Source organism: Schistocerca americana, chromosome 11, assembly GCF_021461395.2.
Source record: "Schistocerca americana isolate TAMUIC-IGC-003095 chromosome 11, iqSchAmer2.1, whole genome shotgun sequence".
Lineage (NCBI taxonomy): Eukaryota > Metazoa > Arthropoda > Insecta > Orthoptera > Acrididae > Schistocerca > Schistocerca americana.
This window is the reverse complement of record NC_060129.1, coordinates 81159682-81177575: the sequence shown is the minus strand read 5'-3', so window position 1 is coordinate 81177575 and position 17894 is coordinate 81159682. Positions and strand designations below refer to the sequence as shown.

General features: G+C 41.2%; 2 protein-coding genes across 3 annotated transcripts in view; both read left to right on the top strand.

Moving 5' to 3' along the window:
* LOC124554167 (chloride intracellular channel protein 5-like) overlaps positions 1 to 9394 on the top strand; it is a 36227-nt gene extending 26833 nt beyond the window's left edge. Inside the window, exon 3 of the mRNA XM_047128238.1 lies at positions 7726 to 9394. Within this exon, the coding sequence (XP_046984194.1) occupies positions 7726 to 7964 (239 nt within the window). The 3' untranslated portion in view covers positions 7965 to 9394. The remainder of the gene's footprint in view (positions 1 to 7725) is intronic.
* The window catches only part of LOC124554168 (transcription initiation factor TFIID subunit 10-like), a 103041-nt gene that overhangs the window by 27177 nt on the left and 57970 nt on the right, over positions 1 to 17894 (top strand). The window lies entirely within an intron of this gene.

Genomic DNA, 17894 nt, shown 5'->3' with positions numbered 1-17894 from the left:
TTTCAGTGCTTTTATCTCATTTCGAAAATGAGTTTCCTCCAGGCCTGCCAAATACTTGTCAACTCCGGCTATCTATTCTTCGTTTGACATGAATCTTCATCCACCAAAAAAAAGTTTGTTTTGGGAAGAGATGGAAGTGTGATGGAGCCATATGAGGTGAATAAGACAAGTGTGGCAACAGTTCATATCTTAGTTCGTGTAATTTTGCCATGGCGGCAGCACGTGTGTAGGTGCGCATTGTCTTTATGGAAGATGACTGTCTTCATTACTAAACTTGTCCTTTTTTGTGTATCTTTTGTTGCAATTTGTCCAGGAGGTTAGCATAGTATTCTCAAGTAATTGTTTGCCCAGTGGGGATATAATCTACAAACAGAACCCCCTTCACATCCCAGAACACTGATGCCACGACCTTTTCCGCCGAAGGAATTATCTTTGCTTTCTTTGGTGGCAGAGAATCAGCCATTCTTCCACTGCTTTTACTTTTTTTGTCTCTGGGGTACAGTAGTGCACCCAAGTTTCATCTGTGATCACAAACCGGCCCAAAAAATCTTGTTTGTTTCTCCTAAAACAGGCAAACATTGTTCCGATATGTCCATTCTCGTGCCTTCTCGATCCAGCATCAAGAGTCGCAGAACCCGTCTTGCCGATAATTTTTTCATTTGTAATTTTTCAGTTGAAATGCGATATACCCTTTCAGATGATGTCTGGCAAGTGTGAGAAATTTCACACATTTTCAATCGGAGATCCTCTGTGACCATTTTGTGCACTTTTGCAATGATTTGTGGAGTAGTGACACATCTCTCCCGACCAAAATTAAATTCATTTGTCCACTTGGCAACAGTTGAATATGAAGGAGCAGAATCCCCCAGTGTATTCTGGAAATCGGCACGAATGTCCTTTGCTTTCATACCTTTCTTTACAATGTACTTAATCACTGCTGGAATCGTGGTTTTTTTCCATTTTCGCAAATTGATACGCAGGAACGACGACAGAGCTATGTCACTGCCACAGCTCTCTTCCGTGAGCTGACGTGGCACGTGTTTACAGGCAACAGTCCAGTGAATATCACGTGAACTCAGCTTGTTGTGCTAGCAATGACCTCCCGTGGTGATTCCGAGAACTTTTCAAACCACCCTCATAGATACTAGTTCCCCCCCCCCCCCTTTTGTGAGTGCAACAGGAAGGGGAATGATTAGCAGTGGTACAGTGCACCCTCCGTCATGCACTGCATGTTGGCTTGTAAAGTATGTATGTAGACATAAATATTCTTGTAAATAATTTTTTTGGCCTACTTTGACGCCTTTGCTATTAACTTTTCCATTCATTTTTGAACTTCATCTAACTTAGAGGCAACAGCATAAAATAGTCAGAAAAAGAAAGGTAATTTACATATGTTCTGTTAATGTGTAAGTTTATAGATTCGAAAAACTTCCTGCAGACTTGCTGAAAGTAATTTTAGTGCTATTCTGTATCACCTTCTCACACTTGTCTTTCATTTATAACTCTCTCACTGTCCAGAAGGTGTCTAACAGGAGCTATAACATGAATGTACATGTTCGTCAGTCACAGTGTACTCAGTGTCTTGGTTTACAAGGACTGCTAGGTTGGATTTTATCGAAACTGAAATGGAAACTTCTGAAAATCCTTACACCCAGGGCACCTTGAGCATACGCTATTAAGCTGACACTCGGTATCTAGTGGCTTAAGGTTGCAAGAAGTACAGATTCTTGAGACACGTACCTTTCAAACTGCCGGAATCGTGGTGCAGAGAGCTGTCGGACATAACAATAGGACTGATTTGGTAATTGTTGACAGTACACTGACAAGGGAACCTCCCCATCGCTCCTCCCTCAGATTTAGTCATAAGTTGGCACAGTGCATAGGCCTTGAAAAACTGAACACAGATCAATCGAGAAAACAGGAAGAAGTTGTGTGGAATTATGAAAAAAATAAGCAAAATATACAAACTGAGTAGTCAATGCCCAAGATAAGTAACATCCCAGATACCGTGAGCCTAGGAGCGCCGTGGTCCCGTGGTTAGCGTGAGCACCTGCGGAACGAGAGATCCTTACTTCAAATCTTCCCTCGAGAGAAAAGTTTTATTTTTTATTTTCGCAGAGTTATGATCTGTCCGTTCGTTCATTGACGTCTCTGTTTACCGTAATAAGTTTCGTGTCTGTGTTTTGCGACCGCAGCGCAAAACAGTACAATTAGTAGACGAAAGGACGTGCCTCTCCAATGAGAACCGAAAACATTTGATCGCAAGGTCGTAGGTCCACCGATTCCTCCACAGGAAAACACGTCTGATATATTCCATACTACACTGGTGACGCCATGTGCGTCACATAAACGTAATATGTTGTCGACCCACCTAACTTGTACACTTGGCGAATGGGTAAAAAGATTCTTCTACCTGGCCCGATTTAGGTTTTCTTGTGGATGTGATAATCACTCCCAAAGAAGTGATGAAAACGTAAGAGTCTGTCAGATAATAATTATCTGAAAATAAAAAATAAAACTTCTCACTCGAGGGAAGTCTTGAACCAAGGACCTCTCGTTCCGCAGCTGCTCACGCTAACCACGCGACCATGGCGCTATTGGGCGCACAGTTGCCTTGATGTTGCCTATGATGCACACGGACTACTCAGTTTGTATATTTTGCTTATTTTTTTCATCGTTCCACACAACTTCTTCCTGTTTTCTCGATTGATGTGTGTTCAGTTTTTCAAGGCCTATCCACTGTGCCAACTTATAACTAAATCTGAGGGGGGTGCGATGGGGAGGTTCCCTTGTGAGGTGAGAAAAGTCATGAATACCTCCGAAAATTGTATCGGACTTTCTTTTACCTGGCATAGTGAAGAAACTTGACGTGGTGCAAAACCACAAGTCGTGAGAAGTCACCCGCAGACATATTGAGCCGTGCTGTCTCTACAGCTGTCCATAGTTGCGAAAGTGTTACTGGTGCTGGTATTTGTGCACAAACTGACCTCCCAGTTACGTCCCATAAATGTTTGATGAGATTCATGTAGGGTAGTATGGGTGGCCACATCGTTTGCTCAAATTTTCCAGAATGTTCTTCCAACCAATCGTGAACAACGTGGCGGATTGTTATCCGTAAAAATTCCAGTGTTGTTTGGGGACATGAAGTCCGTGAATGGCTGCAAGTGGTCTTTAAGTAGCAGGACACAACTGAGGACCCAGTCTATTCCGTGCAAACCCGGCCCACACCATTACGGAGCCACCACCAGCTTGCACAGTGCCGTTGACAACCTAGTTCTGTAGCTTTGTGAGTCTGCACCAGTCGTGAACTCTACCATCAGCTCTTACTGACTGGAATCGGGACTCATCTGACCGGGCCAAAGTTTTCCCTTTCGGTTAGGGTCCAACTGATACTACACGGGCCCAGAGAGCCGCTGCAGGCGATGTCGTGACGTTAGCAAAGGCACTAGAGTCAGTCGGATGCTGCCGTATCCCGTTAATAGCAAATTTCGCCTCACTGCTTCTCGAATTGCCGCTGCAGATGCAGTATGGTGCACCAGAGCCGTATGCCGAACACGGTGGTCTTTCCTCGCGGTACTGCCACGTGGCAATCTGGAGCACAGTCTTGTGACTACGTTCTCGTGACCCCCACTGCCAGCAATCTTGTACAGTGGCTACATTCCTGTCAAATCTTTCCACGGTATCACAGAAGCATTGTCAAACTTTTATAGCCCTATTACATGACCTTGTTCAAACTCGGTGAGTTGTTGGTAATCAATGTCCTGTGGTGCCTCTCCTGCTCCAGGTCAGCCCGTTTGGCGTCCTACCCCCCTTAAAGACATTCTTAACTAACATCAACTTCCAGAATGAGATTTTCACTCTGCAGCGGAGTGTGCGCTGATATGAAACTTCCTGGAAGATTAAAACTGTGTGCCCGACCGAGACTCGAACTCGGGACCTTCGCCTTTCGCGGGCAAGTGCTCTACCAACTGAGCTACCGAAGCACGACTCACGCCCGGTACTCACAGCTTTACTTTTGCCAGTACCTCGTCTCCTACCTTCCAAACTTTACAGAAGCTCTCCTGCGAACCTTGCAGAACTAGCACTCCTGAAAGAAAGGATATTGCGGAGACATGGCTTAGCCACAGCCTGGGGGATGTTTCCAGAATGAGATTTTCACTCTGCAGCGGAGTGTGCGATGATATGAAACTTCCTGGCAGATTAAAACTGTGTGCCCGACCGAGACTCGAACTCGGGACCTTCGCCTTTCGCGGGCAAGTGCTCTACCAACTGAGCTACCGAAGCACGACTCACGCCCGGTACTCACAGCTTTACTTCTGCCAGTACCTCGTCTCCTACCTTCCAAACTTTACAGAAGCTCTCCTTTCTTTCAGGAGTGCTAGTTCTGCAAGGTTCGCAGGAGAGCTTCTGTAAAGTTTGGAAGGTAGGAGACGAGGTACTGGCAGAAGTAAAGCTGTGAGTACCGGGCGTGAGTCGTGCTTCAGTAGCTCAGTTGGTAGAGCACTTGCCCGCGAAAGGCGAAGGTCCCGAGTTCGAGTCTCGGTCGGGCACACAGTTTTAATCTGCTAGGAAGTTTCATAACATCAACTTGTCATGCCCCCTTGGAGCAGGAGAGACACCACAGGACATTTTAATTTCTACTGCCTATGCTTTTACAAATAAATTCATAAAACTTTGTCACCATGACTAGGAAGGATTGAGGACTCACACTCATCACAGTGGAAGTTCAAAAACGTAGCAAAACACATTTTTTTTACATGTGAAATTTCATCACTTTTTCACTAACTACTGGATGGATGCATTTGTTGCTATAGGTACACTTTTCTTCCTAAGTAAGAGAAATTCTTCGATGACTTTTGCACAGCATACAAACCGTAGTTACGGGTGTATGAAGCTCTAGAAGTTATTTAATTTATGAAAAAATGAATGAACTGTTACATTTTAAACTTCATGTTTAGAAAAAACTCAAGTTTTATAGTTAATTATCTCAATTTTTCCACAGTTTTTTAATAGATTTGGAAAATTCTAGAGTTTCATACACCTGTAACTACTGTTTGTATGCTATGAAAAATTCATCGAAGAATCTCTCTTACTTAGGAAGAATAGCAACAAATGCAGCCAGTAGTAAGTGAAAATGATGAAATTTCACATGGAAAAAAAAGAGTGTTTCGTTACGTTTTTGAGCTTCCACTGCTATGAGTATGAATCCTGAATCCTTCCTGGTCATGCTGTTAAAGTTTTATGAGTTTATTTGTAAAAGTATAGACAGTGGAAATTAAAATGTCCTGTGGTGCCTCTCCTGCTCCAGGTCAGCCCGTTTGACGTCCTACCCCCCTTAAAGACATTCTTAACTAACATCAACTTGCCATGCCCAACGTCAAAGGTAATTAATGCTCGTGACCGTTACGTTCTGTATTTAAAGCAAACCTGATTTGCATGCTCATAGTGGCAATACAGTACCAGCTTGTGGATGTAAAAACATGCCCAACAGTTTTCATTTATTTCACTTAACTCCATCTTTGTGTTATTTTTTTTCTGTCAGTGTATTTTTTTCATCCCTATAAAAACTGTTGTTCAGTCGTTTTTAAATTCATGTGGCCAATGTCTAAATGCTGTCACTGATGGCAAAGGGTTCCCATAAAAAGAATAAAATTTTGTTTTTGTCTCATCACAAATTTTCCCATCCAAAAGTAAACTAGGAAATATGGGAACAATACTGCACCTCTTGTTTCTTGACAAAAATCACATTGTGCAGCTTATTGAAATAGTTAACCACATCCAAGCTAATGTATTTCTAAGTGTCAATTTTTATTTTTGTATCATTAACAGAAAATGACACACAGTCGCGACTCCAAGTTGCATTAGCATTAGCGACATCATTTGTTTTCAAACACTGCCAATTAATTGACTATTCTTGTACATATCCTGTGATGGCCAAATGCATACCGGTGCTGTGAAATAACATGTGGAAAATAGGAAGTGTAGAGTTTCACATACCATTGAGAATGAGGTTACTCAAGGTGAAATACAAGTTGAGAGGGGTGAAGAGAATTGGCTGCTTTCTTAAAGGAAATGTTCCAGCATTAGCCTCCAGAGATGTATGGAAGTAATGAAAAACTAAAACTGGGTGGCGAAACAGTAGGAGCCACATCGCGTATTGCTTGACCGACCTGGCTTTCTGAAATTTCTTCTCACCCCAGAATATGAAGTAATGGCTCAGATTAATAAAACATTACTGACACGAGATCTTCATCGAGAAAAAGATGTCGACTTTGGAGGTGATAAATATGGCCAACATGTGGAGGAGTGTAATTCATGCTTTCCCGGTGATCTGTTGACATCTTGGATATTCGGGAATCCAGCCGGATGTTCGCGTCATTCTTGCACGATATTTCAACAGGGTGCCTCGCTGTCTTCTTCAGGTGCCACCTGAGACTGGTCCTTGGGTCGATAGAGTCCAGTATTTATGCCTGGGAGGAGCTGGGCGTTCCCTAATCGGTCCGCGCCGGGTCGAGTGTTCCATCTGTGGTCCGCGCCCGCCAGACTCGGCTTCAACGGACCCCTCCAGTCGCGGATGTTCCGACTGCCATCGGCGCCCGTTTTGGCCGTCCTCAATGGTTGTGGTTGTCATCTGAGGTGTGTCAGGCCCGATCTGATATGTTGGGTACTCTATCTCATGACTGTTACTATGATTTCCACTTGTGTTTCGTGCTGGGCGCTCCCTAATCGGTCCGCGCTGCGTCGTGTCTTCCGTCTGAGGTCCGCGCCCGCCAGACGCGGCTACATTGTCCCTCTCTGGTCGCCAGTGTTCCCTCCGCCATCCACGCGCGGCCTGGCCGTCTTCTGAAGTCGAGTTCATGATCTGGGGTGTGGCAGATCTGGTCTCTAATGTCCGACACCTTGTCTCACGGCTGTTCTCTCAGCCTCCACTTCTATTTCTTGTAGAATCCCGGAGTGTCCCGCATTGAGTTTTCACAAGTTCAAGCACTGGATTCCAGGCAGTGCTGATTTGGTATCCCGAGTCACGGGTGATTAGATTGTCTGTGACCTTAATCTCAATGGCTTCTTTAATGACACTGTCCCAAAATCTTGAGGTCTGTGTCACAATCTTGGTGTCATTGTAATCCATTGAATGACCAAGTTCCAGAGAATGCTCTGCTATGGCTGATGTAGTTGCCTGCCTGAGTCTGGTATGTCCCTGGTGTTCTTTACACCTGATCTCCACAGTTCTGGTGGTCTGGCCAATGACATTCCACACTGGCATGGTATGTTCGGGCCTGACACACCTCAGATGACAACCGCAACCGTTGAGAATGGCCAAAACAGGCGCCAACGGCAGTCGGAACATACGTGACTGGAGGGGTCCGTTGAAGCCGAGTCTGGCGGGCGCGGACCACAGATGGTACACGCGACTTGGCGCGGACCGATTAGGGAACGCCCAGCTCCTCCCAGGCATAAATACTGGACTCGATCGACCCAAGGACCAGTCTCAGGTAGCACCTGAAGAAGACAGCGAGGCACGCCGTTGAAATATCGTGCGAGAGCCACACGAACCTCCGGCTGAATTCCCTAATATCCAAGATGTCATGTGGAGGAGTGTTTACCGTGAAAGAGGACTGTGTTAAAAATAAGTTATTTTCTTTCGGAAAAGAATAAAAAGGGTGCTTATCGAACTGCCCGTGTGAGACGCGTGACTTACTGCTCGCGGCACTCCCACTGTTTCAGGTTACGAAATCTCGGCTGAGCTGACCGGACTGTGGCGCTGGCTGCACGCGGCGTACTCGCTCCCGGCTTTCGTCGCGTCGTGCCCGTGTGATGCGGAAATCACGCTGCACTGGCTGGACGCGCTGGGCGAGTCCACGGCGAGCCCGGAGCGGCGCCGCCAGATGCGGGCCCTGTACGAGGGCGGCCCGCGCTTTTCGCTCACCGTTCCCGTCCGCGCCACACCCATCGTCATAGAGTAGAGGGCGACAGTTCTCCGTTCTCATCTGCCGTTACTGTGACAGTTATTAAAGAATTTACTGTGTGCCTGAGAGAAAATAGTCAGACATGGGTAAAAAAAAAGAAAGATTAGGTACTAAGTGCATCTGTCACAGAAGGCTTCTCAGTTTTTAAAAACCTAAGTTAAAAAATATTTAATTGGGCACTACGTTACTTTCTGTATAAACAATCACTTCCTCCGAGGGTAGATCTGAGGTGTGTATACCTTTCGTGTCCCAAAAATCTGTCAGACCGTCTTTGACTATGTTTTTTATGATTTCATCATGAGTTTGAATTTTAAACGTTGTGACTAAGATTGTGATATTATTTTCATTCTTTTTGCTTACAAACATTGTCAGAACATATCTCATTTAAAGAATAACACCCATCATTGCTGTATTTATTGAAATCACAATTTTTGCCCACATTTGGCTGAAAAAAGCCTTGTACCACTTTCAGGTGAATGGGAAAATATACACTGAACGCATTGAGGGAGTGGCTATGGTGGTCTAATTTCTGCCCGTAGAAGCCCCAGGTTCAGTCCGACATAGGGAGGAGAAATTTTCCTCGTCCCACTCCAGTACGGCCTCAGGTCTACTTAACAGACTATCAGACGAGTGCTCGCTGGTCTTTCCTGGGGATGAAAGGACGTGGGCTGCCACCCTCCGTCGTAGTGCCACGGAGGTAGGCTTTACTCTACCTACAATCGGGCTAATAGCCTCATTCTCAGCTTGCGCCGTAGTCTTTTTTGTACGTCGAGAGAACAAAAAAATATACTTTGCACACCTGAAAATGGCTCAAAGCCAAAATCATTCAGTTATAGTAAATTGACCTACTCTTAGCCATAAATGTAATTGAGGTGCATGATGAAAATTCCTTCCCCCTTTTTGTTTTATTCTGTGGGACTCAAAATGCAAAAACTAATGAGAAGCCAGTATTTAAAACTCGTACTGTGTGGAAGCAGGTTTGGCACTGTTAGTAGATAATCTGTGCCTACTCAGGCATTTCTTGTTTAATACAAATTGGGCAATGCCCCTGATCATTGCACATTCAGTGACGACTGCCACATTTTTACCAACTGGTCACCATCGTGCAGTGTGAGATCGGTGGAAGCACAGTGTCTTAAGAAACATACTTAATTGTATGTAACAGTACGACAGTTGGCAACCACACCTAGCCTGGTATTCAGCTCTTACATTGCCCAGGTTCATACATTATGGTGTCAGCTGTCTAAGGACATTTGATTATGCTGTTTTCTTTTACTCCCTTGCCTGTTAATGTGCCTTTTATAGTGTTGTCCTTTTTAGTTGCTGTTTTAACATTGTGCCTCGCAGTGCATTCATAATTTAGTCTGGGCGGTAATGACCACTGTAGTTCTGCACGCTAAAACCACAAAAAGAAAAAAAAAAAGAAAAAAAAAGTCACAAGCACCCTTATCTGTGCTGTGGTAGTTGTTCGATCTGCCACTGCTGCCTTTACAATACAGTGATCCCCATGGACATCTGTGGTGTGTGGGCGTCCAGAATCACGTCTGCAGGCATGAGAATGTTCATTTGACCACTGATACCAGCATTGTATCACAACTGATGCAGCACGTACAACTTAGTGTGGCAATTCTCCAAAAGGATCGGCCCGCCACTCGGATGGTCACAATTTGATCCCTTTCGAACACACTCATGTGGTTGTAGAAAGCAGGACTGCATCTCCTTGGCACAGTTAACTTCTTGCTTCACATGTTTGCACCAAACTGAGCCTTCTCCTATTAAATGGTAGAAACCTGTTCCCTATTAAAGGGTAGAAACAGATGGTGCTCTGGAAGCTATGCCACTATGGTGTCTGTTGGCAGATGAAGTTGAAACCTTTATCAGTACATCTAAAACCCTCTCGTGTGGCATATGCCGTCATTGGTTCGAAATCAGTGTCATCTTTCCTGTTGTACTACTTTTTTTCCAGCAGAGTATCTCCAAAATACTGCGAGTTTCAAACGAGTTATTGCCCTTCAAAAACTTGAAGATGCACAGCAGATTTTATGTTTGCATTGTGTTGCAGACATTGATAGTCAAGGAATAGCTGTTGTTAAACTGCTGCAGAGCAAGTTTGAAGCTCAGCATAAACACGACTTTAAATGCCTGAACCGGGAATGTCAATTTCCCGCATATAACACCTTTTCCCATTCTAATTAACATGAAATGGATTAAATGTGAATATTGTTGAATTTTTGTTAATGAAAATTCTTTATTCCTTATCTAGTGCTCTGAACTTGCATTCCTCTGCAGTCCACTCCTCTTTCTTTTCAGTTCCTCAGACTATTTCCTCTTTCTCTACTGATTAAAGAAATATGTGGTCCCCAAATCTAGCAGTGCTTTTTTTTTTTATGCACAGGTGATGGCCAAATAGGTTAGTATCGTGCTACAAATCTAGAGACGTACAGTTCAATCGAAAGTTGATTGTAGGAATTTTTCTCTGATGTGTATCGGTCTTTCACCATAGATAGTGCTTTGTGTGTATAATATATATATTTGTATGATGTCCTATCTTCTGATTATTTATGTTAGACATCGTACTCTGAGCCAAAGCTGCTGCCTGTGTTTCATCTTAGTCATTTACACAGACTGACTTACTGATCGCAGTGCTGTTTATGCGAAAAGAAACACTTATTTAAATCCCCTCCTAATGTTGATTTGAGTGAACAAATTATGGAGACTGTGATGTGTTCTACCTCCCCTCCCCCCTTGCTTCCTCCCCCCCTCTTCCCTCACTCCATCTTTGCACCAAGGGGACCTGATTACTTTTGAGATAATTTTGTTCCTCTTGTCTGGCTGTGCCATGCTGTTCTGTTGGTGCACCTGTTTGTGGACGTGTTTCTTGAGACCTTGATATTTTGTAGCTTCGATTTAATTCTGGACACAATGCTGCCCCTCGGGCAACAGTGCAGCGCCAGCCAATTGACTGAGGAATTTGGCAATTGTCCTAAATTTCCTTCCAAAATACTCTGAAGGGCATGTGCATTCACCTGTGTGCTGGGAGCAAGTAACTTTTTCTTCTAGGCTGCAACAATAGATACACTTGTTTGTTATTGATTCTTTTTCTGAATATATGTGGATAACCATTGTGGCAGTACAGGGAGGGGGGGAATGGTTCAAGGAAAAACAACCTAGTACTCCACAGAAACAGCAGAAATGGGCATATAAAGTCTCAGTCTCTCTCTCTCTCTCTCTCTCTCTCTCTGTCTGTCTGTCTGTCTGTCTGTGTGTGTGTGTATGTGTGTGTGTGTGTGTGTGTCAAGTACTCCACTCAAGATTTCAGCAATAGTGTCACGTCTGGTTTCATAACTGTATTCACTGTAAACATAAAGTTGCCTTCAAGTAACTAACGTTAGCAGTGACCACAATGCAAAAAATACCATTTGATATCGATAGATACAGCTGTAGCCTAAAGTACCAACAATAGCCCACTTATCACATTAATGGCGAGATGTCTGTCTCTGTTACTTTCTTAATGAATTGTGAATTCACACGTGACATTTCTGTTATCGTGCCCCCCTGCCCCTTTGACATTAATATCTTGTGGCACAACTGTAGCACGAATTTGTATCTGCATCTGTGGCCACATGCGTACTCTGTAAGCCACCGTATAGTGTGTGACGGAGGGTGCCTTTTACCAGAACTAGTCATTTACTTCCTGTCCCACTCAAAAACTGATAGAAAAATGATTGTCCATGTGCCTCCATAGAAGCCCTGGTTTGTCTCCTCTTGTCTTTGCTGTCCTCACATGTAATGTATCTTGGCAGCAGTAGAATTGTTTTGCAGTCAGTTGCAAATGTTAGTTCTCAAAAATTGATGTGGTGGGGATCCCAAACATTCATGCAGTACTTGAGAATGGATCACACACATCTTTTACATGTAGTCTCCTTTGTAGATGAACCGTGCTGTCAGAGAATTCTCTCAATAAACACAAATGTAGAATTTGTCTTCCCTACAACCGACTTTATGTGCTTGTTCCATTTCATACCACTTTGAGAGTGAATTTGAAAATGCTGGTAAGTGCTTGTCACACGTTTCAGGCGTAGCCCTTTGGCAGGTGACCTGGTAACAAATAATAAAGAGAAGTGCAAATAATGATATAGTACAGTACAGCTTCACCAAATAAATGAAGTTATATAAATCTCAGATGAAATTAATGGTACACAATTTTGAAGAACGTTAGTACGTACCAACTAAGATAATTATGTTCGTTAACAAAGACGCTGAATAATGTCCGTACAAATGTCGAGCAAAAATTTCCTGTTGTATGTACAAGAAGTACAGCTAAACAGTAAGCTCGTATCACTACAGGGCAGCACTTCTGAAATGTGTAAAATTGAAATGTTAATAAGAAATATTAGATCAGTTGTGAAAACAGTATAATAGTACAAAACATTTCATTTATGACGACATCATACAGAAACACATTCGGAAGGATTTGTTCATAATTTCAGTAGAGGGTGACACATGCAATACAGAGTCAATTAAAATAATTATTTTTCAGTAAAACAAAATGAATTAAAATAATTATTTCATTTTTACCAACACACTTGGGCAAGGAAGTTAACAGTAAAATACAATCACAAATACATATTGGTTTGTACCTTTATGCCTAGATATTTAATCAACATAACTGTTGAACAGCACACCATTAATACTGTATTTGAAAATAGTGGATTTGTTTTTTCATATTCATCTGCATTAACTTACATTTTTGACACATAGAGCTAGCTACTACTCATCACATCAAGTAGTAATCCCACCCAAGTCATCCTATATCCTCCTGAGAAGAAAAATGGTCCTATAAAATTCCCCAGGGGCAACTCTGACAGTACACTTGTGTCTAGTTAACTCTCTTTGTCTGTGGGCAATGCACTGGGTTCTGTTAGTTAGTCTCTGAGCCACTCTCTTATCTGAGAACCTAAACTGTATTCTTGGACCTTTGTTAACAGCCTGCAGTGGATCACTTTGCCAAATACTTTCCAGAAATCTAGGAATATAGACTCTGCCTGTTGTCCTTCGTTCACGGTTAACAGAATAACAAAGTCAAGCCAAGGGTCACACAAGCAATGGTGTCTACATACAAGCTTATCTGCCTCTGTATGATTTTTTCCTTCTTTTTTTTTCCATTTTCAATGCAACATTTTACACGATCTCAGGCAGTAGCACACCTGCAGTTGCCAATTTTCAACCTCCTCCTCCATTTATCTCTGCCCTGATGCACGTCCTTCCTTACTCCATCTGCCTGAAGGTATTTTCCCATCCGGCCTTCCTCTGGAAGCAGTTTAGCTGATGTCCCTGGGACTATAACTTTCCAGTACTGATAACTGCCATTACGTCTGCTTCTGTCTATACTTCCTTTAATTATTTGTTTTTTGCTTCATGTGCCGTCCAAAGTCGCTTGCCCAGAAATTTTTTGACTATATTTTCAAAACTGGTTTATAGTTCCTGGTCTGTTTCCATGCTGATTGTCTCTAGCCTGATTGTGGGTGTATATTCTTCTTCTTCAATTGCTACCTGTGGTCCACATGAAGTAACTTCCTCGTGATTCTGTCTTCTTTCCTGATTTTCGACAGTTACACTATTTCTTTGTTCTTTCCTTCATCTTTCATCTGTCGATACGGTGCTGCACTTCTCAACATCTTCCTGAAAATTCCTGAACTTCATCATCTTATTTTGAAAGGTCTGCCTATTTAGAATTTTTGCTTTCATAACTTTAATTACTGCTAAGTCCTTTTCATTTCCCCGGAATGACTCATTTGCATTTTGACTGTTTTGCGATTTGGGTGTAGGTTTCCCAACTTTTCTTTGACCAAGTATTTTCCATAGTATTTTCCTTTTGTACTTGCCAGCTCTTCAGTTTCTCCCTTTTTGTTGAAGACTAAACCCTCCACTACATGAAGGCACTCATTTTCTATTATAGTGTTGTATTTTTGTTTTTACTGAAAGTGATTTTTATTTTAAATGTCCTTCATTACTTGATAAGCCACTTCCATTTTCTGTGTTCACTTATGTATGCTTCATCATCTAGACAATTTGCTTGTATTATTTCCCCTGAATACTTAAGTCTATTCATTACATGATTCTACCATATCTTGTGCTTAGGAATTTTTGAACATTTTTTAATGTCTATTATGCATTGTTTTTTTGAAAGAAATTAGTAAGCCACCATCTCTTTCAATAGTTTGATTTGCTCAGTTGCTGTATTATGTTTTCAGAAAATACTGCTAAACAACCAGCAAAGGCTAGACAGTAAAGTTTGTTGTTCATTGAATCTTTTTCCATTCTGATTTCTTTTATTTCTTTTTCTTGAAGTCTAAGGTTCCATTCCCTTATTACCTGTTTTATAGATTCTTATTTTTGTTTTGTCCTGCTGTACATTAGCTTTAAGGAATAAAAGTATATGTCATCTGCTCCCTTGTGTTGTGTTTAAAATTTCAAGCTGCAACCAGGCACTTGACATTAAGAGTTAGAAATTTTCTTCGGACAGGTCTCTACCCTTTCTTCCCCTTTCCCTTTATACAGTGCTAGCACATTCCATTTACTGGTGTGGGATTACTGACCCAGATTGTCTTGTCCGGTGTGTCAGTGTTGCATTGGACCTTGTCATTTCTGCCAAACTTTTCTGCACTGAGACAATATCTTTAGCAAAACCTATCCATTTGCCTGACTTTTTTTTTAGAGAAACTACACCAAAATACTGTGGTGTAGATTTTTTTTCCAGATTTGAGTTGCTGTTAGATACGTGTAACAGTAGTTTTACCATGGTTTCTCATGTTGCTCATTTGAATTCCCATCGCCAGTACTGTATTTACTGTTATAAATTTGTTTTTTAAAAAGTTATTTCCTGTACACCACTTTTCAAGAATAAATATTTGACCCCAGTTGTAGTTTAATATGTAGTGTTTTCTCTGTGCTTCAGATACATTGACAGCTTGTACTTATCTAACGTGTTGTAACTTCAGGCTTTAACACCATTCTCATTCTGAAAAGTTCCTCTAGCTTCCTTTAGGAAGTTCTCAGGAAGTCTAAGCATCTCCAAGGCATACTGGCTTTGTAAGGTATGCGTAAGGTTAACTGTGGCACGTGTCAGGAATTTGACACAGGTATTTTATTGTACACAAATGTAACTGCCTTTGGCTCTCATTTAAAACCTTGCACACAAAAAGTAGGACGTACAGATGGACATCTTTATATCTTTCACAATGTTCCTGAAAGGTACCATTTTGATACACATGAAGAGCTTGAAATTTTTACTGAGTTAAAAGCAATACCCACACCAGTTGCTGAAATGAAAAAGCAATTTTTATAACAAAGCCTTTTTCCAAGTATTTTCTGATCTATTATGTTGTCGCTTCTGCCAGTGTTTTGCATTTTCCTCTGTCGGAATTTCTTATTCTGCCGGCTCACACTCGTGTAATTGTAACTAAATTTAACAGCTGTTCATTCCGGCTGTTTAGTGTAACTACACTTGCGATTGCCAGCTACCAGTTTGCTACTTGTGGATAACATCTGCAAATGGCCGTCATCTATCCTTCTTCTATAATAGTGCACATCTGGTGTATCTACACTAGTAGTCATGTAATGTTTTACTAGTTTTCACCTTTAGAATGCTTCCTCTCCCAATGTTTTTTATATTGTGAATATTTTTTGCCTTAGATTTGTGGTTTGATTTATGAACTTTATACCATTACATAATCAGCTGTAGGCTAGAGTTTCAACAATCAGAGTGCAGGCACATTAACATAATGGATACTTCTCTGGGCCTTTCACTGAGTGATATGGTGCAGTGATACCCAACTGACTCACGTTCAGGAGAAGGCAGTTCAAACCCCTGTATAGCTATCCAGATTTAGGTTTCCTATGATTTTCCTAAACGGCTCCAGGCAAATGCCAGATGGTTCCTTCAAAAGGGCACAGCTGATTTTGTTCCCCATGTTTGAAACAAGTTGAGCTTGTACTCCATCCCTAATGAGCTCTATGTCGACGGGACATATAAAAGTTAATTTGATTTGAAATTTGGCTACACACACTTTCACTTCACACACTTTCACTTCTGTTTTGAACAGGTCAGCTACTGAAGCCCTTGGTAATAAGTTGATACCAGTAATGGCACTATTTTTGTGACCTGATGTTGAAATATACAATGTAAACAATGAGTATCAGTGTCAACAACTTTGTGATAATACACTGCAAAATTGTGACAGAGAAAATGTGACAGTCATCTATTTACAAGTAGAAAGGCATTGCAACAATTTTTATTCTGAGTTTAGGAATAAATCTTGTCAGTGAATATATTGTAAAACATGTGAGAATTGTGCTGCATCTTGAATCTCCTCAACTACATCTTCATTTTATAGGATCTGAACCTTAATTGCACAAAAATGCTGTACAAAGTGTTTTCGCTGAAGATAACACATTAATGATAGTGTACAAATTTATCGAGAGATCTGACAAAGATTTTTTTCCCCTGTCATTTATCAGATTTTAAACCTAGGCAACTTGTATTGTAGAATATATTTAACTCAATTTTGACTTCCAAGTAAAGAAAATTTTTACCTGCTTTATTCAAGTAAATTTACAACTTTGAAGCAAATTTTCTTTTCTTGCCATATATATATATATATATATATATATATATATATATATATATATATATATATATATAGAGGGAAACATTCCATGTGGGAAAAATTATATATAAAAACAAAGATGAGGTGACTTACCGAACGAAAGCGCTGGCAGGTCGATAGACACATAAACAAACACAAACATACACACAAAATTCTAGCTTTCGCAACCAACGGTTGCCTCATCAGGAAAGAGGGAAGGAGAGGGAAAGATGAAAGGATGTGGGTTTTAAGGGAGAGGGTAAGGAGTCATTCCAATCCCGGTAGCGGAAAGACTTACCTTAGGGGGAAAAAAGGACAGGTATACACTCGCGCGCGCACACACACACACATATCCATCCACACATACAGACACAAGCAGACATATTTAAATATAATATGACATATTTAAATATATGTCTGCTTGTGTCTGTATGTGTGGATGGATATGTGTGTGTGTGCGAGTGTATACCTGTCCTTTTTTCCCCCTAAGGTAAGTCTTTCCGTCCCGGGATTGGAATGACTCCTTACCCTATCCCTTAAAACCCACATCCTTTCATCTTTCCCTCTCCTTCCGTCTTTCCTGATGAGGCAACCGTTGGTTGCGAAAGCTAGAATTTTGTGTGTATGTTTGTGTGTCTATCGACGTGCCAGCACTTTCGTTTGGTAAGTCACATCATCTTTGTTTTTAGATATATTTTTCCCATGTGGAATGTTTCCCTCTATTAATTCATATATATTTTTTACACAATTTATAATCCAAAGATTTATCATTTTAATAGATTGGGCTAAAACTAAAATGTAATAATGTAACAATAGCTCTCATTGTGTTCTTCCATTGTAACCAAAGATAATATTTCTATGTGTGTTATTTCCATTGCATTGTGCATAATAGCCAGCCTGTTAAAAAAAAATGCCAAAGATCAGTTGCATTTTAAGGAATATGTAAAAAGAAGTGAATCTGTAGCTGCGTCTTTGGTATTATATTCAGCAAACTGAAGTACGCTTTCGCTTCTTAACACATAATCTGTAATTTTAAGAAGTGTATTATCAACAAGAGTGATTCTGTAGTAACCAAAGATTTGTACAATCATTTGATCATTTGCCGAATTAGATTCTTAGGCAGTTATTGTTCCAAAGATTTGAATCTATTTTGTGTAATGTATGTAAAGAAAAAGTATGAACTGTAACAGAGGATCATTATATATTTTCTGTATTTTTTTAGATATACAGATGTTTATTTTTATTGAAATATTTACTGTACAGGCACGATGTACACTAT